The 26,797-nt window shown below is 36.0% G+C and overlaps 1 protein-coding gene across 5 annotated transcripts; it reads right to left on the bottom strand.

The window, feature by feature from the left end:
* Nucleotides 1-438: 438 nt before the first annotated feature.
* ZNF566 (zinc finger protein 566) lies at nucleotides 439-26,797 on the bottom strand. 5 transcript variants are annotated; one of them, XM_087871131.1, is made up of 5 exons: nucleotides 26,605-26,797; nucleotides 17,909-17,979; nucleotides 14,954-15,080; nucleotides 14,563-14,661; nucleotides 439-2,488 (listed from the first exon to the last, which is right to left on the bottom strand). In XM_087871131.1, exons 2-5 carry the CDS (start codon nucleotides 17,915-17,917, stop codon nucleotides 1,464-1,466), a joined length of 1,260 nt encoding a protein of 419 aa, XP_087727257.1. In that variant the 5' UTR covers nucleotides 17,918-17,979; nucleotides 26,605-26,797; the 3' UTR covers nucleotides 439-1,463. The 5 variants fall into 5 exon arrangements, with proteins under 5 accessions (XP_087727257.1, XP_045661221.1, XP_045661222.1 ...); XM_045805265.2 differs by lacking the exon at nucleotides 26,605-26,797 and adding an exon at nucleotides 26,442-26,537; XM_045805266.2 differs by lacking the exon at nucleotides 26,605-26,797 and adding an exon at nucleotides 26,442-26,501 and having other exon boundaries at nucleotides 14,563-14,658.

Below are 26,797 nucleotides of genomic sequence, written 5' to 3'. Positions count from 1 at the left end.
TTGAACTCACAACCCTGAGACCAAGAGTTGCACACTCCAGTGACTAAGCCAGCCAGGCCCCCCAACATAACATTTTAAATCAGTAACCATAAGGTTTCTCTTTGTGTATTTATCCATTTTTCAAACATAATTGTTTGTCTTTTCATACTTTTTCGTCAGTGTCACAATGGTTTGTTTATATTCTTTTTTATGTTGGGTATATGATGTAGTAGAAAGGATGCCAGTCTGAATGAAGTCCTTCCCACACACTGCACACATTACTTTCCCCACCAACACCTAGGATTATTTCATGTTCCATAGAAAATAAGCAATGATGGAAAATTTTCTGAATGCATTACCAAGTGTGTCTATCTTCAACTATATGTCCTGCCTGAGGTTCAGCAAGGTCTGCAAGACAACTGTTGTTTTTCAACAAATAATACTAATGACAACGATGAATAAAATCATGACCAACATTCAGTGAATATTTATTATATGACAGGAACAATTCTAAGCACTTTATGTGTCTTGATTTATTTGATCCTCACATAAAATTTTGAGGTAGGTATTATAATTATCCCCATTTTATAATTTCTACTGAGACAAATATGTATAAAAACATAGAAAAATGCTCAGGAAGGATAAATACTAAACAGATAATGACTATCCTTCAGAATGCGAAATGGGCACAAGGATGGTACTCAAAGGGTATGTTTGCCTTATTTGCAATGTTTAAAAATTTAAAAGGAAAATATGTTCATGCATTATTTCTGCAATTAAAATACATGATACAAAGATATGCCTAGGGAGAATTGCCATCAGGACACTGTGAATAATGGCAAAAACTCTGGAAACTACAATGTCTATCAATAGGAATTTGATATCACAGCAATATAAGGAAACACCAGGAAGTTATGAAATGATCTCTGTTTACTGTGTGGAAAGTTGTTCATCGATGTTTTTACAAGAAGAAAGCCTAAGTTTTGTAAATAACAAAAAGAATAAGCCATCTTTGAATAAAGAGGTCACTTCTTTCAGGTCTTAAAGGCATTTTATAAACCGTGAGGTAAAGGGATGGACTTTACAGTCACATAAATTTAAGATGGGTTAAAATATTAATATAGCAACTATAGATCAATTGGGGGGAAAATGAAAATTAGGAATATATTTCACATGAATTCTGAGGTTTAAAATAAGGTGAAAAAGGTGTCAAAAGTGCTATGATTTTCAGTATTTGCTAGCTTGAATTATCTAATGTCAAAAGAAATATATGCTCTTATTAAAGGGCTTCCAAAATATATTCTACTCATAGGGTGTTTCTCCTACATGATTTTTCTCGGGTTGAATAAGCTAGAGTCAACAAATAAGATGTTTCTACATTATCCTATTTAAAGGGTTTATTATCAAGATAAATTCTCTAATGTTGAATAGTTTTGATCTGTAATTAAAAGCCTTCCTACAGATTTCATACATTCTATCGTTTATCACCAGTACAAATTTTGATGTTGAATAAGTTGTGAGCCATAATTAAAGGTCTTTCCACATTCCCTATATTCATAGGGTTTCTCACCACTATGAATTCTATGATGACTAATAAGTTGTGAACTCTGAGAATAGGCTTTCCCACATATCTTACATTCATAGGGCTTCTCACCAGTATGAATTCTCTGATGTCGAGTAAGGTCTGAACCAGAACGAAAAGCCTTTTCACATTCCTTACATTCGTAGGGTTTCTCACCTGTATGAATTCTCTGATGTTTAATAAGTTGTGAGCTCTGACTAAAGGCATTGCCACATTCCTTACATTCATACGGTTTCTCCCCTGTATGAATTCTCTGATGCTGAGTAAAGTTTGAGCCACTACTAAAAGCCTTCCCACATTCTTTACATTCATAGGGCTTTTCGCCAGTGTGAATTCTCTGATGCCGAGTGAAGTTTGAGCCACTACTAAAGGCCTTCCCACATTCCTTACATTCATAGGGTTTCTCACCAGTGTGAATTCTGTGATGTCGAGTAAGGTCTGAACCACAAATAAATGTTTTCCCACATTCCTTACATTCAAAGGGCTTCTTGCCAGTATGAATTTTCTGATGATGACTGAGTCTTGAGGGATGTCTAAAGGCCTTTCCACATTCCTTACATTCATAGGGTTTCTCAATGGGATGAATTATCTGATGTGTAGTAAGTTGTGAGTCAGGTCTAAAGGTTTTCCTATATTCCTTAGTTGCACAGTATTTCTCTTTATTATTAATGATTTGCTGTAACGTAAAGGGGGGATGCTGGCTGAAAGTGGGCATGCCTTCATGTGTGAATATCAGTTGACTGAAGTGTCCCTCCTGAGAGCCATGTTGTTTCTCAAACTGGCCATTACATTCCCAATCATCTCTGAAACTAGAGCACTGAAGGTCATGTCTTGTAAGTCTTTCCATTATCTCCCACTGCGCTGACTCTATTTCATAAATTTCCTTCTTCAGAAATAATTTCTTGGTCTCACATCTTGATTCCAGGACTGAAAGAAAATATGAAAGTAATCACTCACATTTTTCTTGTTTGGGAGAAATAAAACTTCAATTAAAATGGAAGAATTAAACTGAACTTTAAAAAAATAGACAAGAAAAGAGCGAGGGCAGATCATATAGTAAGATGAGGGCAGTAAGCCAGCCATTGGTTTCCAAACATTGCTATTGATCAGAATTACTTAGAGGAATTTGCTGAACATGAAGATGATTCAAGTCTTATCTCCCTTGTTACAGAGTGAGTCTAATCATAAATACACATATAAAATCTCTCAGCATATGCACACACAGCTATAAGAGCATCCCACAAATGAACTGTAAAATAAGGGAAATGATCATACCTACAATAGAGTTATTATAAGGATTAAATGCATATGTCTAAGAAAAAAATCCCAGGGGTTGGCAAACTATGGCCTGCAACAATTTTTGTAAGTAAAAGATTTATTGGAAGACAGCTACACTTATTTGCTTATATATTGTCTATGACTGCTTTTAAGCTATAATGGCAGAAGTGAGTAGTTACAACAGAGACCACATTGACTGCAAACTTAAAATATTTATGATCTGGCTCTTGAGGAAAATGTTGCCAGCCCCTGGTTAGATATATGTTGTCCATTACAGTAACCATGAGCATATGTGTGTATTTAAATTTAACGTAATTAAAATTAAATAAAAATTCAAATTTAACTCCTCAATGGCACTATCCACATTTCCAGTGGCCGATTGTAGCTAATGACTACCATGTTGGAAATGACAAACACAGGACATTTCCATCATCACTGGAAGTTCTACTGGATTGCACTGGTCTAGATTCTGCAACTGGAGGCCTAGGGTCTCTTTAACAAATGATAAGGAAATACAGGGTGGCAATCCAAATGGGAGAATGAATGAATCTAGTATGAGTGGTAGATAGCAAGGGTTCTTTTGCAGCTAAATATGGAATGTGTTTTTGGGTTCTGATGAAAATACTTTTTGGTTTGGAATTCTGTGATGCTAATCTCAGGAAAAGAGAAGAGGACTTATCAAGTACATAAGCACTATGATAGTGATGACCAACTGACAGGAAGGGCATTTGCAGATTTAAAGAGAAGGAAGAGAATATAAAGACAGTGTTCTACTACTGAAAATTCAGTTACCAGATTCAGTCATGAATTTTGAACTCACACTCAAGTTAATTACAAGCTTTGTTTTCTTGACCAAAGTTCATTTTTCTGAGCCCTCAATTCTCTTGTTATACAACACAAGTAGTAACTCTTATAATCATTGTGAGGATTGTGAATAATATATAAAAAGTATTTGGCATAAAATAAGTATTTAGTATTTGAGAGATAATACAAAAGAATCTGTATACAAAAATGGAGTAAAGGGCAAGTGAAGTGTTTTGAAGACTACACTATGGACCCAGTGGTAAGGCCTAAAACCAAAAAAGTGAAAATCATTCAAGTACCATTGTCTCTCTCTCTCAATTATTCAGCAAATACCACCTAATCTTGCTCCTAAATATATCTTGAAACTCTTCCTCCTATTTTCAGTACAATATCTAATACATTTCTTGAACTATCAGGACAGCCTCTTTCTTTCTAGTTTTCCCACTTGAGGTTTGCAATCTTGAATCCACCCCTTATGATATTTCTCTTACAATAAAAGCCGAACTGTTGAACACGGTCTACAAAGCTCTGAATGACCTAGTTGCTGCCTGCCTCTTCAAACAAATCTCAAGCTATGCTCCCTTTTGGTTGCTAAGACCCATCCATGCTGGCCCTATTTTGCAGTTCTTCAAATGCTCCCAGTTTTTAAGTCCCCCTTAGGGTCTTTCCAGGAATTTTTCTTTATGTCTCATAGATGTTTCCCCCCCCTCCCCACTCTCTGCCTTAATAATTATTGCCCATTTTCCAAATCTCTAAAGGTCATACTTTTTGAGGCCTTCCCTGACTCCATGACCAAATTATACCCTCCTTGTAATGACACTTTTAGCACTCTGTTCTCTTCCTTATCAGGATTTTCACAATTTGTAATTATATATTTATTTAGGTTCACTTAATATCTTTTTCCCTGAATAGGTGTTAGGTCTTTGTGTTTATTTCATTTTAAAAGTAAATGTCTGCTGTCTTCATCAATGTGTATCCAGCTCTAAGCACAGTATCTGGTACATACTGGAAGATTAACAAATATTTATTAACTGACTCAATTAGCAAGTATTTGAATATATACTCAATAAAAGATGTCTTAAAAAATTCCTCTAGAAAAAAGGACACACTCTTTTCAAATACCACACAGTGAATATATATTTATTACTGTTCCCTCAATAAGTCCCACTAAAGTGATAATAAATGAAAGAAACTCCATGAGGACAAAGAATAGGAGACAAAAGAGCAGCAACAAAATTTTGGAAGCTAGAGTAGAGGTAATGGTAATAAATAATGTGTCAACCATAAACACACTGAAACCTAGGTTGCAGATTGGTCCTACTGTGCAATCCAGTTATTTACAAGAACTGCAATCAACAGGTAGCTTTGAAAGTAGGGTGCACGAGGGGCTGCAAAAAGGAAGATTAATAGAAAATCTGGAACAAACAGAGAGACCTCAGATTCTCAAATCTACCCCATACAGTAGGCTGATTCCCAAGCCTGATATTCTCAGTAAACTTTTAGAATCTGGCAGCCAACCTCATTTTATTGATTCCCAGAAAGAAAGAAGAGGATCCATTCTGGAGAAAACCAGCCCAAGAGAAAAGACCTGATAAGTGGTGTCAGCCAATGAACTGTTCTAGACAGATCACTCTACAGTGACTACCACCAATAAATCTACACATCCTCAGATACAAATGAGCTCAGACCAGCTTTTTACTACCACAGTTTTATATGAGCAGATAGCCTAAGTCACTAGCAATTTGAGGAAAATCTTAAACATGAACGATTAAAATCAATAAAGAAAAAAACTCAGGAAAGAGAGATAATGGAGAAAAATTTAAAAATTCAGAAAAAGAATGCTTCTAAAAACATATAACAATTTCATAAGAGAATAATGTCAGAAAAAATATTCAAAGAATATCCTTTACAAAAATTAATGAGATTTAAAACTTAATAAAATCTCACAGAACATACAAAAAATATGAAAAATAGAAAAAGAAAAGAAACTCTAGAGCTAAGACAAGAAATTCAAGATCTGAATTATGAGTGCTCAATCATTTAAAAAATTTAATTAGCCCATACTGTATGTCAGACATGGTGCCAGGCACTGGAAATAAAAAGTGAACATTCAAAACTTGAAATACAGAGAACAGAGAAGATAATGGGGAATAAATAATCAAGAAAATAATATAAGAAAATCTCAGAGATTTTGTTTCCAGAATGAAATGTCTCAGTGAGTGTCCAAATGAAAGAATAAAATTGACATCATATCTCAACTTGAAATATTAGAACATTATAAAGAATAAATTCTAAAAGTTTCCAAAGAGATTAAACAGGTCACATAAAAGAATTAAGAACCTAAATGTGTTTTGGATTTCTCAGTGACACTAGATGCTAAATTTTATAAATCCATGGAGCAATGCCATCAAAATTTTGAAGTTAAGTTTTTCAACCTAAAATTACATCTCCCATCAAATATCAATTAAAAATGAGGGTGAAATGAAAACATTTTCAGACATATAAGGATTCATAAAATACGCTATTTACTTTTCTTGGATACTTTCCTTGGTTGCTTTCGGAACATGTGCCTCAGAATAATGAAGGAATACACCAAGGAAGAGGAAGGCAAGAGATCCAAGAATCAAGGTGAATAAATGTATCAGAGGCATCCAAATACAGAAGCGAATCAATTGGATGATAATGAAGAGAAATTCTAAAATGATAGCTCTGTAACAGTCTCAGTTGGGACAGAAGAACAGAGGGTTAGAGGAGAAATGTCTCTTAAAAAATAAACCAGTTACCTGATGTGTCTGAAAAGAGATTAATCAGAGATACTGAGAAAACTAAGCAATTCTCAGTTAAAACAAGGATTAATTGCATGGAAAAGAACAAGTCATACAAGAAGTGAAATGTGACTACAGAGCTCCGCAATGAAAGACGTTTTACATAGTCATTAAGTGAACTGAATAATAATTTAATTTAAAAATCATGATATTTGGAGGATAAAGGAAGAAGGTGTATGCTAAATCTTCAAATTCCACAGTGAAAAGTCAATTATCACTAAAACTAGAATTCATGAAAAAAAATTCTGAGAGAAAGGATACAAATGGTGACAAAAAAGTAGTAGGAGTCATGAGAAGGGAAAATCATTTAGGAAATAAAATAAATGTCAAATATGAGTTCTGGATGATGCAATGATGCAGATCTAACAATGAAACAAATTTCCAGGGTTGAACAAAATGCTTAGTAATAACAGAGCTCCTCTCTGTGTTGAGCAGAATTTATGAAGAGTTTCAACCAGATACTTCTTGGTAGAATTTCTGAGGTTCAAAGAAGAAGAGAACTCCATAGAAGTAAAAACCTGATGAATCAGGTTGTATCCAACTCATGCATTTGTGTTTGATGTTACCCCCAACAGTTCTCTAAAGTTTTGAATTAGTTATCAGCCTTGAGATATCAGATTTAATATGAAAATCTGGATTTCTGACTTTCTTGAAAGACAACATCATTTGGAAGCACTGAGCCTGCATTCTCATATGACAGCTGTCTTCTAGATGTAACAAGTGCTTACTCCTTTAAGATGGTATAAATTTGCTCTCATTAGCCAGTCTCCCCACTACTGCCTGGTCCCACAGGGACCATTAGGTGAGTCTCAGTTGCCATGTACCTTTAGAGTACTGCTTTTCTTAATTTCACCTTCCTTCCTAAAAGATTTTTGCTGGATTTGGAATTCTGGGTTAACAGTTCTTAAGCACAATAAAATATTCCTTCCTTCTGGCCTCCATGGTTTATAAAGAGAAAGAGAAATCCAGTCATTCAAATAATTGCTTCCTATAATTAATGCATTATTTTTTCTATGGTTCTGTCATTACTTTTTGGTCATCCATTTTCAGCAATTTGATTACGATGTGTCTGGTATAGATTTCTTTGTTTCTCTTCTTTGGGGTGGTTGAGCTTCTTGAATTGGTATGTTATATCTTTTACCAAATTTGGTAAGCCATTATTTCTTCAAATACTTTTTTCAGTCCTGAACTTTGTCCTTCTGGGACTTCAATGACAAATATTAAACCTCTGTTGTTGTCTCACATGTCCCTGAGGCAAGTTTTCAATATTTATTCTCTCCATTATTTATGTGAACAAATTTTTTAAGATTTTATTTATTTGTCAGAGAGAAAGAGAGAGTGCACAAGCAGGGGGAGCAGCAGGGAGAGGGAGAAGCAGGCTCCCTGCTGAGCAAGGAGCCCAATGCCAGACTTGATCCCAGGACCATGACCTGAGCCAAAGGCAGACACTTAACTGAGTCACCCAGGTGTCCCTGAACTAATTTCTTTTGACTTACCTTCAAGTTCAGTAACGTCTCCATTATCTCCATTCTATTGAGCTTATCCAGTGAGTTTAAAAAATTTTGGCCACTGTATTTTTCAGTTCTAAAATTTCCATGTTTCTTTTTATATCTTCTATATTTTAATTGGATTTTTTGCTACAGAGTTTATGGGTTCTGTGTATATATTTTAGATATTACCCCCTTATCAGATATATGATCTGCAAACATTTTGTCCCATTCTGTAGGCTGCCTTTTCATTTTGTTGACAATTTCCTTTGTTGTGCAGAAGATTTTGGGCTTGATGTAGTCCCACTTGTTTATTTTTGCTTTTGTTGTCTTTGCTTTTGTTGTCAAATTCAAAAAAATCATCACCAAGACTGATATCAAGGATCTAGGAGCTTACCGCCTACATCTTTTTCTAGGAGTTTTGTGGTTTCAAGTCTTATGTTCAGGTCCTTAATCCATTTTGAGCTGATTTTTGTGTATGGTGTAAGATAGAGGTCTAGTTTCATTCTTTTGCATGTGGCTGTCCAGTTTCCTCAACATCATTTATTGAAGACACTGTCCTTTTCCCACTGTATATACTTGGCTCCTTTGTCATAAATCAATTAACCATTTATGTGTCGGCTTATTTCTGGGCTATTTGGTTCCATCGATTGATGTTTCTGTTTTTATGCCAATACCATACTGTTTTGATTATGATAGCTTTTAATATAGTCTGAACTCAGGAAGTGTGATGCCTCCAGCCTTGTTCTTTCTCAAGATTGTTTTGGTTATTTGGTTCTTTTGTGGTTCCACACGACTTTGTAATTGTTCTATTTCTCTGAAAATTGCCATTGGAATTTTGATAGAGATTTCATGGAATCTGTAACTTGCTTTGGGTAGTATGGACATTTTAACATTCTTTGAATCCATGAACACAAATATCTATTTATTTGTGTCTTTTCAATTTCTTTCATCAGTGTCTTATAGTTTTCAGGGTACAGGTCTTTCACCTCTTTGGTTAAATTTATTCCTAGGTGTTTTATTCTTTTTGAGTAATTGTAAGTGGGATTATCTTAATTTATTTCTGAGTGTTGATTATTAGCACATAGAAATGTAACTAATTTTTGTATATTGATTTTGTATCCTGGGCCTTCACTGAATTCATTTATTAATTTTAAGTTTTTTTTGGTGGAGTCTTTAGCATTTTCTATATAGATATCACGTTATTTGCAAATAGAGAAAGTTTTACTTCTTCCTTTCTAATTTGGATGCCTTTTCTTTCTTTTTCTTGCCTAATTATTCTAAGACTTCTGGTACTATGTTAATAAAAGTGGTGAGAGTAGGCATCCTTATCTTATTCCTGATCTTAGAAGAAAAGCTTTAAGTTGAGTATGTTAGTTGAGTATGGGCTTGTCACATATGGCCTTTATTATGTTGAGATACATTCCCTCTACACCCACTTTGTTGAGAGTTTTATTCATGGATGCATATTGAAAAAAATTTGTTTTTAAGAGAGAGAGCAGGGTAAGGGGAGAGAGAGAGAATCTTAAGCAGGCTCCACACTTAGAAGGGAGCCAGATGCAGGGCTCAATCTCACAGCTCTGAGATCATGACCTGGGCCAAAATCAAGAGCCAGACGCTTAAGTGACTGAGCCACTCAGGTACCCCCCAAAAATTTTTAGTGAAACTTTACTTAATGTAAATTTTTAAATTTATATGGAAGACAAAGTATAACCAAACACTTCTGAAGGAAAGGGTAGAGGGTTCTGTCTTGTCAGAGATCAGGACTTTTTACAAAAGTAAGACTAATTAGGACAGGGGTAGATAAAAAGGTCAATGCAACAAGAGAGACCTATATATACACAGAATTTTAATATATGCAGAAGGAACATGTGGATTGGTGGATCAGGGGCAAACAGATGGACTTTTCACTCAATGGGGAAAAGATAATTTGTTTTTATATGGGAAAAAATTACAACTGATCTCTACCTCAAACCATTCGTAAAAATCAATTTCGGTTATGTTAATAGGGCTTTAATAAGAAAGTCAAAACATAAAAATTCTTGGAAGAAAAAATAGGGGAAAATTGGGCTAGGAAAAGGTTTAAGATTCAAAGATATGGAGGGGCCTGGCTGGTTCAGTCAGTAGAGCATGTGACTCTAGATCTCAGGGATGTGAATTTGAGCTCCACGTTGGGTGTAGAGATTACTTAAAAATAAAATCTTTAAAAAAGAAAAAAAGATTAAAAAAAAAGATATGAAGCATATAGCAAAAAAAGTAGACTGTTTTATAAACTACATATAACTTAAAGAAAATAAACTATATATAACTTAACCATGAAATATATAATGTAACCATACTAACATAAAGAATTACTATCATCAAAAGATATCATAAAGTAAATAAAGAACCTACAACAGGAAAAGATGTCTATAAACATATTATTGACTAAAAATTAGTATCCACAAAATATGTAAGAAATTCCTACAATCTTAGGAAAAAGACAAATAGCCTAATATAAAAATGATCAGAATGGTATTACACAAGAGGCAATAATGGCCAAATAAGGAAAGGCAATCATCTTTAATAGTAACCAGGAAAATTTAATTTGAAACAACGAAATAAGATTTTATACTCATCAGATTAAAAAATGAAAAAAAAATCTTTCAGTATCAATTATAGGGAAAGATGGTGATACAAACACTTGGAAAATGGTTTAGTATTACCTAGTAAAGCTGGGTAAGTATGTATGCCAAGACCCAGCAATTACATTCCTAGGTATATTTCCAAGCAAATCTCTTGCATATGCAAGTCTAGAGATTTACATGTTATTATCTTATAATTTTATGTTCATTATGTTATATATATCCTATTGTGTATACAGGTGTTTTTTTTCAAGATTTATTTATTTGAGAGAGAGAGTGTGTGTGTGTGGGGAGGAAGGGCAGAGAGAGGGGGGAAGGGCAGAGAGATAGGGAGAGAGAAACTTTAGCAGTCTCCTTGCTGAGCTCAGAGCCGAGATGCAGGGCTTGATCTAGGACTATGAGATCATGACCCAAGCTGAAACCAAGAGCTGGATGCCTAACTGACTGTGCCACCCAAGGGCCCCTTTTGTTTACAGTGTTATTTATTTATTTATTTACTTACTTATTTATTTATTAAAAATATTTTATTTATTTATTTGTCAGAGAGAGAGAGAGAGAGAGAGAGGGCAAGCGCATGCACACAAGCAGGGGAAGCAGCAGGCAGAAGGAGAAGCAGGCTCCCTGCTGAGCAAGGAGCCCAATGCGGGACTCAATCCCAGGACCCCGGGATCATGACCTGAGCCAAAGGCAGATGCTTAACCAACTGAGCCACCCAGGTGTCCCTACAGTATTTTTTTTTATAAGTAACTATACTTTTTTTTTAATAAAAAACTTAATAGATAGGTTGAAGAGCCAAATGGTCATAGCTGAAGAATGTATTAGTGAACTGATACAAAATAAGCTAAGGAATTCCCTGTAAAAGCAGTATCAGCTGAAAAAAAAGGATAAAAAGTAATAGACACTAAGGATGATCCATATGTCCTAATGTTTAATTAGGACCCCAAATAATAGAGAATATGTTCTGTTCATGGTCTTATGGTAAGCAAAGACTTCTTAAAGAGGCCAAAAAATACAGATAATGTGATTCTGTTTATATAAGATTCAAAAACAAGCTGAGGAGGAATTTCTTACATAAGATCCAATGAGTGTGAAGCACAAAAAACTGATAAATTTGACTAAAATGAAGAACTTCTGTTCACAAAATGAAACCATAGAGCTAAAAGACATTTCAGAATGGGAGAAGATATTTACAATTTTAGAACACTGAATGTACTTATAATCAAAATATATACCGAATCCTTACACATCATTAAGAAACATAGAGACAATCCAACAGAAAGACATTTTAAAAAGACCTGAACAGGCAATTCACTAAAGAAGAATTTCAAGAGACCAATAATGATATGAAATGTGTTAAACTCATCAGTAAAAAGGGAAATGCAAACTAAAACTACACTGAACTATACTATACACTCACCAACTGGAAAAAATCCAAGCATGACAATACCATATGTTAGAAACCGTGCAATAATGAGAGCTCTCATATACTGCTGGTGGGATTGTAAACTAGTATAGGCATTAAAGAAAAGTTGAAAATTTGGCAGCTGAAGACATGAGTCTTATGATCCACTCACTTCTCTCCTAGTCCTAAAACACAGAAAATGTTCATAATAGCTGATTGTAATGGTTAAAAACTATAAACAACCCAAATGTCTATGAACAATAGAACTGTTAAATAAACTGTGGTATATTTATATAATGAAATGAATCAAGTCTGACTACAAGCAACACTATGTATGAATCTTAAAAGCAATATGCTCAACAAAAAAGACCTAAAAGAAAATATATAGTACGATTCCATGTACATAAAATTCAAACTCAAGTAAAATTAAACTGTATATTGTGGATGGCACTCTTAGATAGTAAAACTGTGAAAGGACACAAAGATATTATGGACACAAAGAGATCTGTGTTGGCACTGCTGTAGTTCCTGACCTGGGTAATGGTTCCATGAAAGTTCATTTCATAACTGTTGGAATGTCCACTGGCAGTTTGTTACATTATTTGTGATAATTTCGAATAAGATAAATGACAATATAGTAACTTTGGCTAGGCATATCTATTTCTGTAGGCATAAGTGGACAGATGGATAAAAGAAATAAAAAAGAGGCCCTGAAATACTAACATAAATCAGTACTATTGAACAGGCAGATAAAACAATGATGAATCAGCTAAATGATGACATGGTGCTAAGATGTGTGTGTGTGAGGGAGGGAGGTTAATCGATTTAGACTCTCAATTTATACCTTATTGCAAAAGAAACTTAAAATGGATTTAAATGGTATAAAACAAATTACAGAAAATCTAAAAAAACACGACAGAATAAAGTCTTATAAAATTTGTAGAGGACTGTTAATTTTCTAAAATCAGAAATCACAATAATCACTAAGGAGCTACAAAAACATTGAAAATACATATTAAAGATGCCAATGCAAATTAAAATTAAAAAGAAATGGGTAAATGGATTTTATTTCATAAAGTCCATAACAATTGACTGAAAAAATAAGGATAGTAATAGATGAAAAGGGTAAAATTTAGTAGTGAGCAAGTTAAAGGCAATAGCACCATTAAGATGACAATGTCCACTCTCACTAGTATTCAATATAATGACATGAAAAAATCCAGTGCATCAAGAAATTGTAAAATTTATTAGGGATGATAATGGCATTAAAGTTTCATAAAGAAAAAATGTCCACATTTTTTAGAACTATATGCTGAGATTATGCAAACGTGAAATGACATGAAGTCTTGGATTTATGTGAAATACTTAAAATAACCAGGGTAAAGCACTAGTCTTCTGGCTGCTCCTTGAACACAGCCAATGCACACCTGCTTCAGGGCCCCTGAATATCTGGCTTCCTCCCTCTGGACTGTTCTTCCTTCCGGTAACCACACACAATGATTTACTGCTGTACTTCTTCAAGTTTCTGCTGAAATGTCACCTAATTGGAAAAGTTTCTCTTACCCCATCCTATAAAATAGCATCCTCTGCCCCTTTCTCTGTTTTGTTTTTCTTTTTAGCACTTACTATTACGTGATAGATATTCATTTATTTTTGTATCTCTCTCCACATTGGAGGGTAGGCTCTGGGAATACAGATTTTGCATGTTCTGTTCACTGCTATAACATCGGTGTTGAGAATAGTGCTGGGCAAACAACAGGTACTCAATAAACATATACTGAATGAATGAGTGCACTGTACTGTTTAAACTCCTTCATACCAATTCTGTTTATCGTTGCCAGCTCTAAGTTTTCAATGGAGGCACAGAGCCTTTATTTCCAACATCCTACCTAAAGTTAATGACATGCACACTCAAATCTCCCTCTATGACATTTATACAGATTAATTTCTCTTCTATATCCTAATCCCTCATTTTTTCTGCTCCCTACTTTAACCTCTCTTATGATGGTTCTACTTATAGAAGTTATATATAGACGTGTTCTAGTACCCCATTAAGCTATACATTTTGAAATTATTTCTTTAACCTCTGCAGTATCTATCAGAGTACCTTACACATTTGAAAATCAGTAAATGTTTGTTGTAAGTATGAATGAAGCAATGGCTAAATGCGTTACTTTATCTAAAAAACTCTAAAGAATATAAGCCTTTGGCAATACAGAATAAAAACGTATTTCAGGAGACAGTGGTGCTTTTTTAAGATTAAATACAAAAGAGGATGAGAACTGATGAGGAATTGGATCCAAAATATGGATAGAAAGGAATATCATTAGAGAGGATAGAGGAGGTGACTGGCAAGTTAGAACTAGGCAAGAAGAGGAATTGGAAAGAAGTATAAGAGGAGAAAAGCAGGTAGAGTGTGTTATGTAAGGGGAAAATGTAAGGTCATTTGAAAGCTCATGCTGAAAAGGCTTACTTGTGTACAAGGGGCCTAAAGCTTTTAAGGGGAGATTCCCAGATAGCACCTCAAAGGTACAGTCTTTCCACTGACCAACTGGCTCATTACCTGCCACGCCTCACTTACCTGGCCAATGGTCTCTTGTTAGTTCTCTGTCAACCAACCAGGGCTCCTTCCCCTGCTCCAAGAAGGAGATCACATCTGGTTTAGAAACAGAATGTCCTGCTTACAAAAGAAGTAACGAGATAAGTTTATGATGAGAATATCCCAGGATTCAAATTTAGTTCCTTCATTAAGAAGAGTCAAAGAAAGGTATATCAGATTTATGAAACATAACAGAGGACTTGAAACTTCCCCCATGACTCAACGCAGCTTCTTTTTTTCTAATGCTACAATATTAAAAACATTCCTCTGAGCAGAGGATGTAGAAATACCTGCTTGAAAGGTGGGTATTTCACATGGGAGAAAGTAACCTTCTAAGGGCAGAATCTGAATTATTATGGACGGACATCCTTACCCATTGAAACCAGGTGGCTGTAATTCTCCAACATCACATCTCTGTATAAATCTCTCTGATCATCATTCAGGCATTCCCACTCCTCCTGAGAGAAGTCTATGGACACATCACTGAACATCACTGACTCCTGGAACAACAACCACGTAGATGACTTGATTAATAAAAAGAAGTGTTTTTTTGTGAAGGAAAGAGAAAAGAAAAGAATAAAGGTAGAAGTGAAAAACAGCAAGCATGTAGAGTGGGGCTGGATGTTTGGGACGCACATGGAGGACTGTAAACATATAAGCCGGACCGAATCTTGTGTTTCCACGTTCATTGTTTCCCCCAGATAAAACTGGGAAGGTACAAAATCCTGCTAAGAGGAGTATCCCAATTAAATGAAATAGTATATACAAATGGCTAGCATAATACTTGCCATACAATAAGTCATCAACACATGTGAGCCTCTTTCTCTCTCTTCTTTTCCCAAATAGCTAAGAGTAAAATTTCTGAATAAGGGATAAAGAGAAGACATTAAAAGTACCCAGAGAGCAGATCATATAAAAGACATCAAGAGTCAGAGGGGCAATGAGGTTCTCAAGAACACTACTAAAAACAAGAAGTGATAAGAATAATTCTTCAATATACTGATGGAGAAAAGAAATTCTGATCTAGATTGCATAACAAACTATCATTCTGTTGTGAGAGTTGAAAAAAGACATTTCTAGACATAAAAGGACTCCAGCACATTTCTTAGGAAATTACCAGAAGATGTGCTCCACCAAAACGAAGGGAGTATTCAAGAAATAGCTGAATTAACACAGGAGAACAGTGAAGGAAAATCTCAGGTAAACAAAAAAGGGGAGGTCTTGGGAAAGTTACACAGCAGACCCAGAGAGTAACCAGACCGGGTGGGAGCAGGGAAAAGAGAAAAGGGCATGGCAGTCTCTACACTCAAAATGAACTGATGTGTCTGACCAAAGGGAAAACATGGACAACTAAGCAAATGGGAGGAAAAAAGCAATTAACCCCAGGGAAAATGAAGGTTGTAACAGAACAGAGGTATGAGCTGGCTTAGCAGTGAGCAATATTTGCAGTCATAATATTCTGTACACTACTGATTCAACAAAAAATTGTAATATAATTAATAACAGAATCAGAGGAAATGAAGGGTGCAATACAAGAGTACAATGTCCCTTCCACTCTGTAGTAAGTCAAGAGAGTTAAACGGATTCATCAAAAGATAGTAATTAAACCACACTCAACAGAGTTGAGTCATGTTTTAGGAGTGGGACCAGTGATGGGGCAAGATTGAAATAGCACTACTTCACTTGTAAAATGACTTTAAATTCAAGACTGATCCTTTCTCATGTCATACTATTATGTAATGAGTTAATTCCTTGTTCCAACATATTCTTTTCATAAGCATATTTTTTAAGTGAACAATATTCTATTATATGGATATAAAACAAGTTTTCCTTGGTTTTCAGACACTGAGGTTGAAGGTGATATTTAAAGACCTCCTCAGTATTGGCCCAATCTTACTTATAATTACCCATTGCTCAACTGTAAATTCCCTTTGTTCCTGTGCTATAGGAAAGTGATGGGAGATGGTCCAGATTCACACAATAGCATTACTGAAGTCTATTTATCATGGATGATCTGGTGAGCTGTCAGAGCTTTCTACTAACCAGGAGTCATATCCCCAAATCTGAAAGGCTCATATGCCAGGAGATCTTTCCATGTATTAAGACTGATATCAAGCAAAACCATTCCACATATTTTCTTCTTTGAAAACCTAAGTCTGTGATGATCAGGGCTTTTCCCTAAGAGGTGCCCCTAATTACTTATTCCATCCCATCAAATCACTGTCCAAGCAAATTAGATCCATTAACAAATGGGGAATGCATTTCTGTTCTATCAAGATTTCTGGCAAAAGTCTAAGACAGAAGATGCTGAAGGACTTACTAAATGAGTTTGTAAACATTGCTTAAACAAATAGGGAACTGGGGAGGGCCTTGGGGTTGTTTATGAAGAAATGGGGGTCAGGTTCCTGAATGGGAACCATGTTAACCAGCGTAAAGTTTTTTTTCGAAACCTGGTCTCAGACCATTTTTACATTATGTAATTAATCTCTTTGTAGGAACAAATAAGGATTCTTGATGGAATCCATAAGCAATTTTCTGCTGGATTTTAATCTGATTAAGACCTCTTCAGAGGGGCGCCTGGGTGGCTCAGTCGTTAAGCGTCTGCCTTCGGCTCAGGGTGGGTCCCAGTGTTCTGGGATTGAGCCCCGCATCAGGCTCCTCTGATGGGAGCCTGCTTCTTCCTCTCGCACTCCCCCTGCTTGTGTTCCCTCTCTCGCTGGCTGTCTCTCTCTCTGTCAAATAAATAAATAAAATCTTAAAAAAAAAAAAAAAGACCTCTTCAGAGAGACTTGTCATCTAACCACGTGGCCCTCTGTTACCTGTAATGCAAGAGTGTAAACATTTTTAACCAGACTTTATTACTTTTTTCCAAGAATGGTGATAGAAGCACTTCTTTTTTCTGTAAGTATTTCCACCAAAAGAGACATTTTTTTAATTGACTTACTGAAGACCTTTTTCTTTAGAGCAAAAGGGTAAGAGAACTTTGAGGCTGACATTGCTTTTAACTAAGATGGCTGAAAGTTGTTGTTTTTAAAGATTTTATTTATTTATTTGACAGAGAGAGACAGAGAGAGAGGGAACACAAGCAACGGGAGTCTGAGAGGGAAAAGCAGGCTTCCCGCCCAGCAGGGAGGCCGATGCGGGGCTCAATCCCAGGACCCTGGGATCATGACCTGAGTCGAAGGCAGACACTTAACGGCTGAGTCACCCAGGCGCCCCGTTGTTGTTGTTTTTTAAACACTAAAAATATCATGATGAGGAAAACAAATGTTTACATGTACTAGGGGTAAAAATGATTCTATTTGAGCAAAAGAAAACAGCATCTCACCTGAGCCATGGCTTTGGTATTTGCCGAAAAAGACCAGTCCTCCTCTGGGCACCTCTTGGAAAAGGGCAAAGCTGGGGAAGACAAAAGAAGCTCCATAAGATTCCACTTGCTTCATAGCTCCCAGAATGATCACTTCCCTCTGCTCACCCCACACAAACACTTGAGGGGTATCAGTGAGAAAAATGGGCAAATCTTTCATTATCCCCTATTCCAGAGACCTCAGTCTTTGACTGGAGTAGGATAAATTTCAACAATCTGATATGGCTTGGAGAATATAGAGTACATATACACACAAAGATACAATTTTTTTACACAAATGACAGCATATTATACACACGGTTATACATATCACTATTTTTACTTAATATATCGTGAACTGGATCCCAACTAGTACATACAGAGCTATGTAATTCCCTTAGCTACACTTATTTCATTAAATGGATGCACTTTATTTAACCAATCTACTGCCTGTGACCATTTGGGTTGTTTCTTGTCTTTCACTATAACAAACAATGCTGTAATAAATAGCTTGTATACATATCATTTTACCTTTATATGAATTTGGAATAATTCCTAAAAGTTGTTCATATACATTTTAGTTTGAATATACATTTGTCAAAACAGTTTTTAATGATCTTGGATTGTACAACCAGGTCCCAGGTCCTGAGCAGGAAACAACTGGTTGATGAACCAGATCCTCTAATCTTGCCCAGTTTGAAAAGACTTTTGGGGGGGTTAATGAATCTTATCTTAAGAAAAGTGAAATGCAGAAAAGCAAACAAAGCAAGATTACAAAAACTTTAGGAAGATATTTAAATTAGAATAACAATAGGAAGGAATGAAAAATACGGAAATGTAGAAATGGACTAAATCCTTATCACTGATGCCTTAGAATGCTTTTAATTGTAAGCGTAGTAATAAAATTTGTAATAATTGCATATATTTTGTGTGCTTAAGATGTTTAAAATGTCCAAAAGAATGTTATACTAAAATACTAATAGAAGTCTAAATTGTTTAAGGGGCATAAATGAATTTGAGATCAATGCTGAAATGTTTAATAACATATGGGTTTTTTTGTTATATATATATATGTATTAGATTCAGGAATATAATAAAGAGAGCATTATAAAAGTATAAAGGTCAGTGAGCATTCCTGTACAAAGCTCCTTGATCATTAAACAATTTATCTATAATTGCATGTAGGGCACCTGGGTTGTTCAGTCAGCTAAGCGTCTGCCTTTGGCTCAGGTCATGATCCCAGGATCCTGGGATTGAGTACAAAATTGGGCTCCCTGCTTGGTCGGGAATCTGCTTTTCCCTTCTGCTACCCTTCCCCCCTGCTTGTGTGTTCTCTCTCTCTCACATGCTCTCTCTCAAATAAATAAAATCTTAAAAAAAAATTGCATGTAAAACTGACCACCCAGGAAGTAGAATCTTGTAATCAATTATTTAATGGATACCTCTATCCCCAAGCACTCACTGCATTTCCCCAGGGATATACGTGTTTCAGGAAACGAAAACCAAAGTAATCCACAAATGTCTCTTCTTTAAAATCTGAAAGCACTCCTTTAATATTTTATTATTATTTCTATTTATTAAGCTCTTAGTAATTTTTTTAAATAAACCAACATAATCTATTATGTGCCAGGAATTGTGCTACATACTAAAGAATCACTAGTAATCCAGGAAGACTTGGAAACTGGGCTCCTTCTCCCATACTTCTCTTTTTTTTTTTTTTTTCATACTTCTCACTTTAAGTCCCCCTTTATGCTAACCAAGGCCTTTCCTTGGTTAAAGGGACATCCTCAAGTGCTGTACCTTCCAGGTAGAATGGGCAGGAAACATTCTTATTTCAATATTTCCATGTGTTACATTACCAACCCTCTTCATGTTTGCTCCTAGAGTATATCCTCTCTGGCTGAATTCTTGCTATCTGGGGAATCTGCTCCTCCCTTTTAAAGCCAATGATCTCTGTGGCCAAGAGTAGTATGCTTGCAAAATAACCACACCTTGGGTATGGAGCACCACCAAAAGATACCACTACAGACAAGAGAGTCCTTTGAAATCTAGTAAATAAAATTTTTGAGAATTTTGCACTCTTCTAAACAATAAGCCAGTCTTTTGATAAAAATATAATGTCTAAATTATTTCCAACATTATCCTGAAATTTTTCTGTATGCTAAGAACTGCATTTGTCTGTTAGTTAACAGAGAACTGAAAAGCACTAATTTTTCTTATATAATGAGAAGGCTAGACGTAGGTAGTGGTTGCCCTTGGCCTCCATGGTTGTTTGAGACACAATACCTATCACCCAACTAAAAATTGGTAGAGAAAACCAGAAAATAGAAGCAGAACTATGGACAATTCAGAGATTAGAACTGGCAAACAAATAATTTAAAATAGCTATAATTAAAATGTTAAAAACAACTAAAAAATATAGGCAAATGGATAAGATGAAGAAATTAAATAGAACTGAAATCTATAGAAAAGAATCAAATAGACAACCTAGATCAGTAAATTAAGAAATTAGGAAGTTGGGGCACCTGGCTGGATCAGGAGGAAGAGCATGCGACTCTTGATCTTGGGGTCATGAGTTTGAGCCCCACATTGGGTGCAGAGATTACTAAAAAAATAAAATAAAATAGGAATGCCTGGGTGGCTCAGTCAATTAAGTGTCTGCCTTCAGCTCAGGGTCCTGGGATCAAGTCTTCCATTGGGCTCCTTGCTCCCTCTGCCTGCTGCTCCCCCTGCTTGTGCTCTCTCTTTCTCTCTCTCTGACAAATAAATAAAGAAAATCTTAAAAAAAAAAAAAAAGAAAGAAAGAAAGAAAATCTTTAAAAAAATAATAAAATAAAATAGACTTAAAAAAAAAAAGAAATTAAGAAGTCATTGTATGGTTTTAACATGAGACCAGACAAGCAGAAGATAGAACTACTGAACTCAAAGACAAGTCAAAAACAAAAAAAAAACCCCACATGAAATGCAGAGGAAAAACAGAACAGAAAGAACAGAAGTGAGTATAAGACAAAAGGGACATAGTCAAAAGATTTACCATATAGGTAAGTGGAGCCTCTGAAGAAGAAAAAAGATTGGAGAAAAATTAATATCTGAACTGATTAGCTGATAAAAAGCCTCAGCAAGAGTTTCAAGAAGCTCAGCAAACCTGAATAAGAAATAAAAAGGAAAACACACAAAACAAAAAGCAAAGCCACAATCAGAGAAAAAAGTCTTGAAAGTACCCAGAAGGGGCCCCTGAGTGGCTGAGTCGTTAAGCGTCTGCCTTTGGCTCAGGTCATGATCCCAGCATTCTGGAATCGAGCCCCTCATCAGGCTCCCTGCTCTGCTGGGAGCCTGCCTCTTCCTCTCCCACTCCCCCGGGCTTGTGTTCCCTCTCTCACTGGCTGTCTCTCTCTCTGTCAAATAAATAAAATCTTTAAAAAAAAGAAAGAAAGAAAGAAAGAAAGAAAGAAAGAAAGAAAGAAAGAAAGAAAGAAAGAACGAACCCAGAAGAAGAAAAGACACATTACCAACAGCACCAATGAATAAGAGGGGGATAACACAAATAAACAAAATCAGGAATGAAAAAGGGAACATTGTTATAGATGTCCATAGACATTAAAAACGTAAGAGAATACTAATAACTTTATGCTAAATTTGAAAGTTTAGATGAAACAGATAAATTTTTTAAAAAAACATGCCGAAATGGACAAAACAAACAAAAAACCTGAAATATCTGAAGAGGTGAATTGATTCCATAGTTTAAAAATCTTCCAGGGTGCCTGGGTGGCTCAGTCAGTTAGTCATTTGGCTCTTGGTTTCAGCTTAGGTCATGATCACAGCTTCCTGAGATTGAGCCCCAGTGTCGGGCTCTGTGCACAGTATGGAGTCAGCTTGGGATTCTTTCCCCCTCCTCTCCTTCCCTCTTTGCTCTTCCTCCTGCTTAAGCCTCTCTAAATAAATAAAATAAAAGTTTTCCTATCAAGAAAAATTTCAGGCCCAGACAGCTTCACCAGTAAATTCTTCCAAATTTAAGGAAAAGCTTTAGTTTTATATGTAGTGAATAGAAAAATGACAGGGAATTCCTCCTAACTCATTTTATGAAGCTAATATAAGCCTGATGCCAAAACAAACACATTAAAGGAAAAGAAAATTATGGGCCACTATTTCTCATGAACATACATGCAAAAATTCTATAAAGTATTAGCAAATCTAACCCAAATTCTTTTTTTTTTTTTTAAGATTTTATTTATTTATTTGACAGAGAGAGACAAGCGAGAGAGGGAACATAAGCAAGGGGAGTGTGAGAGGGAGAAGCAGGCTTCCCGTGGAGCAGGGAGCCAGACATGGGGCTCAATCCCAGGACCCTGGGATCATGTCCTGAGCCAAAGGCAGATGCTTAACGGCTGAGCCCCCCAGGTGCTCCTAACCCAGTCAAATTCTTGAAAAGATTAATACATTATGGACAAGTAGGGTTTACTTCAGGAATGAAAGCCTGGTTCAAAATATGAATTTAAGAAAATTTACCACATTGATGGTAACAATAAAAAAAATACGATCCTCTCAATAGAGAAAATGCATTTGCCAAATTCAGCTCTCATTAATGTAAAAATCTTAGCAAATGAGAAAGAGAACTTCCTCAACTTGATAAATAGCATATGCAGTAGGTGTTTTGTAGATGCTAGATCCAAGGACAATATACAAAAAACAACTGTACTTCTAGCAACAGACAAATGGAAAATGAAAAAAAAATTTAAACCATGTACAATTTCGGGGCGCCCGGGTAGCGCAGTCGTTAAGCCTCTGCCTTTGGCTCAGGGTGTGATCCCGGCATTCTGGGATCAGTCCCACATCGGGCTCCTCCGCTGGGAGCCTGCGTCTTCCTCTCCCACTCCCCCTGCTTGTGTTCCCTCTCTTCCTGGCCGTCTCTCTCTGTCAAATAAATAAATAAAATCTTAAAAAAAAAAAAAAACCATGTACAATTTCAACAATAAATGTCAAATACCCAGGTACAAATCTAACAAAAGATGTGCACTGAAAACTACAACAAAGCGTTGAGAGAAATTAAAGACCTTAACAAATGTAGACATACACCATATTTATTAATTGGAAGATTCAATATTGATAGGATGGCAATTCTCCCCAAATTAACAAATATACTCATAAACAAAACACTAGAAAGGATTTTTCATTTTTTGTGAGAATTAACAAGTTGATTCTGACATCCATTGAAAGGACTTACAACAACCAAGACAGTCTTGAAAAAGAAATGTAAAAAAGTCAAAGGACTAATACTGTAGATTTCAAGACAGTGGCACTGACAAAAAGATAATAGAACAGAATACAGTCCAAAAAGAGGGCCACATATATGTCACCTGACTTATGATAAAAGCCTCCTGCAATTCAGATGGGCAAGGATGGTGTTTTCAATAAATATCATACACAAAAATTAATTCAAGATGGACCATAGACTTAAATATGAATGCTAAATCTATAAAGCTTCTAAAATAAAACAGAATATCTTTAGGAACCTGGAAATAAAGATTTCTTTTCAAGATACAAAAAAAAAAAAAAGGGACTAATCATAAAAGACAAAGGGCTAAAAACTTTCTAGGAAAATGGGAAAAGATATACATAAGCATAAGAAAGTACTCGAAAATGATGCCATGTTAAAAGGACACAGGAACTAATTTGAAGAAGTTCCTAATGTCCAAATCTGGGACAATGTGAACAACAAAATATATAAAAATAATAATGGATTAAAACTCATAGAGTAAAATAAATACCCACGAGTTAATAAATAATTGAATAAATAATGGGGACATCTGTAAAGGACAGCTCTTTACAGAATTTAAATTAATATAGAAGAAATGGTGGAAAGAGAAAATCACCACTAGACAAACATCACAGTAATAATTGTTACAGACAAGAATGACCAATGGATGTTAAAGTTAATGGGTGAAAGTATGATGAGAACAGTATTTTTTTTAATGTTTATTTTAGTAATCTCTATACCCCGAACATGGGCTTAAACTCATGATCCCAAGAACAAGAGTTGCATGTTCTTCTGACTAAGCCAGCCAGGTACCCCCATGAGAACAGAATTTTTGCATAGTCTCAAAGCGTCTCCCCACAAGATACTTACTAGTTGAAAAGAGAAAAATAGTAGTTTTACAAAGGAGAAACCTGGCAGATGCCACCTCAACCAAGTGATCATAGTTAACATCACCAGTAATGAAATATATTGATAACATTATATGACACATTGAGAAGAACACAAACATAATTTCTGTGATCTTTTAGCCAAAAATGCTTGGTCTAAATTTAACCATGAGGAAAAAGCAGACAAATCCAAATTGAAAGACATTCTACAAAATAAATGGCCAGTACTCTTCAGTGTCAAGGTCATGAAAGATAAAAAAGACTAAAGAACTAAGTCTGATGGGAAGCGGTAAGACAATTAAATCAACGTGGGAATCTTCGATTGGATCCTGGAAAAGAAGAGGGCACTGATAGGACAATTAGCAAAACTTAAATAAGGTCTATAAATTAGTCAAAACTCTTATATCCATGTAAATTTCCTGATTTTCATCATTGTACCAAGGGCACCTGAGTGAAGACTTATAATATAGGAATTCTTTACACTATATTTACAATATGAAAATAAAAAGTTTTTTAAAATGAAAAAAAAATTTTTTTAAAGGGAAGTGGGCAAAAAGACCTAAACAGACACTTTAAAAAACAGTATATCCAAATGGCCAATAAACCTATGAAAAAGTGCCGAACATCATTACCCATCAGGGAAACACAAATTAAAACTGTGATGAAATTCCATTATACTACCACCAGAATAGTTAAAATAAAAGACTCACAATATCAAACAGAGACGATGAGGAGCAACTGAAACTCATATATTGCTAGATGAATCGGTACAACCACATGACAAATTGGTAGTATCTATTAAATATATGCCCACTGTATGACTTAGCAATTCCACTCCTAAGTAGTTACCCAAGAGAAAAGTATTTACATGTTCACCAAAAACATAGAATGTTCACAGCAGCAATACAGTTTGTAATAGCCAAAAAAATGTTAACTATCAAATGTCCTCAATAGTGTAAGCAATGAATAAATTGCAATATATCCCCATAGGTAATGAGAACTAAGTACAATGACAACATGGATGAATCTCAGACATAATGGGGAAGAAAAGAAACCAGGCATAAAAGAGCACATGCTATACAATTCCATTTATATAGAAGTTCAGGAATAGTTAACTAATGGTAATAGACTTTCGAACAATGATTGTGGGAGAAATAACTGGGAAGGGGCATGAGGGAATCTTCTGGGGGTACTGGCAAAGTTCTTAATGTTAATTTACGAACTGTGATACAGCTCATATTCTTAAGATTTGTGTACTTTATATATGCTGTATCTCATAAAAATGTTTTAAATAACTATCAGAACCACGTTTTGGTAGGGACATGGAGCAATGAGGTGTTTCAAACATTGCTGTGCAAGCATAAATTTGTGCACCCACTTAGGTATTTATTTTGGTACTATCTAGTAAAGTGCAAGATATCACATGACACAGAAATCAGGTAGATTGTCAGGTAGCTCAATTCATGCATATGTATCCTCTGTAAAAGAATGCTGTGGCAGCACTGTTGATAAAGTCAGAAACTAGAAATAGCTCAAATGCCCATCATTAATTGAAGGGATGAATAACACTGGCATACTTCAAACGATAAAAAACAATATAGCAAAGAAAACAAATGAAACACTACTATATCTAATAGGGCAATTCTCAAAAACATAGTTGTACAAATAAAAGAAAAAAGACAATATGATAGCATTTGTAAAAGTTTTAAAATCAGGGAAAACTACAGTATAATACTTAGGTAGGCAATATAAGTGAAAAAACCTCATACGTTTATCCAGTCACCCAAACATAATCACACGACCACCACGGGGACATACAGCTAGAGGTAACCCACAACCAAAGCAACAGGGCCACCCACCCAGGGCCTCAAATGGTCACATGAGCACAATAACACGTTTACCAAGAGGACATTCAGTCACAACCGCACTGTCACAAACACCTGACACCAGCAAATGGTCGCACAGTTACAACCACACTAACCAGATAAAATCACAGAGTATTCACAGGTACCCCCACCTGTACTCTGCAGCACACAGTCACAATGTCGCACAATCACACACCCTTACGGGGACAAACGCTGTATCACATCCACTGAGTCACAAGCTCCCCACACGAGCACACACAACGTTGCACGTGGTCCCAATCACACACACACCATCGGGTCCCATCCAATCACACCAGCACAATCACGGGTCCCCAGACTCTGCTGCACACTGGTAATCTCTGGAAGTACACACTCACCACAGGAACTGCTAGTCGCAACCACACGGTCATTCACCACATACCACCAGACACAGTACTACAATTTCAATCTAACCTATCCCGACGTACAAAGCCGAGCCTCCGCCTCCGCCCTCTCCTGGGGACCCTCACCTAAGGCCTTCCAAGCTTCCAAAACAGCAGTACACGGCACAGCGCTGCAACAGATGCGCGTGCAGACCTGAGGGTCCCGCCAGCGCGTGACTTTGAGGCTGAATTCACGCGAGAATCACAATGATGCCGAGGAGTCCTCTGGGAGTTGTAGTCAGAAAGTTACCTGTGGCGAGCAAGATGGCTCCCGGTTGTCAGGCTTTCTGTCAGGGGTTAGCTACGGCCCCGCTTGCTTAAAGGATTGCTCCCCCTCATGGAACCGCGCACCGGAGGCCACGCAGAGCCTTAGGCAGTGGCTTCCAGGGAAAGCCACTCCGACGTGTTTGAAATGCGGTTCCTTCGCGGACCCACCCTTTTTC

This window comes from Ursus americanus, chromosome 21 (genome assembly GCF_024610735.1).
Source record: "Ursus americanus isolate L20-20 chromosome 21, mUrsAme1.1.p, whole genome shotgun sequence".
NCBI classification, from domain to species: Eukaryota; Metazoa; Chordata; class Mammalia; order Carnivora; family Ursidae; genus Ursus; species Ursus americanus.
This window is presented reverse-complemented; position numbering and strand designations above follow the sequence as displayed.

Excerpts from the sequence above, each read along its gene's own strand:
- ZNF566 (XM_087871131.1), bottom strand. Across the intron at positions 14,662-14,953 it reads CAGCCACCTGGTTTCAATGG|CAGGACATTCTGTTTCTAAA; the intron begins GTAAGGATGTCC and ends TTCTTTTGTAAG. Across the intron at positions 2,489-14,562 it reads AACAAGAGACCATTGGCCAG|TCCTGGAATCAAGATGTGAG; the intron begins GTAAGTGAGGCG and ends ATTTTCTTTCAG.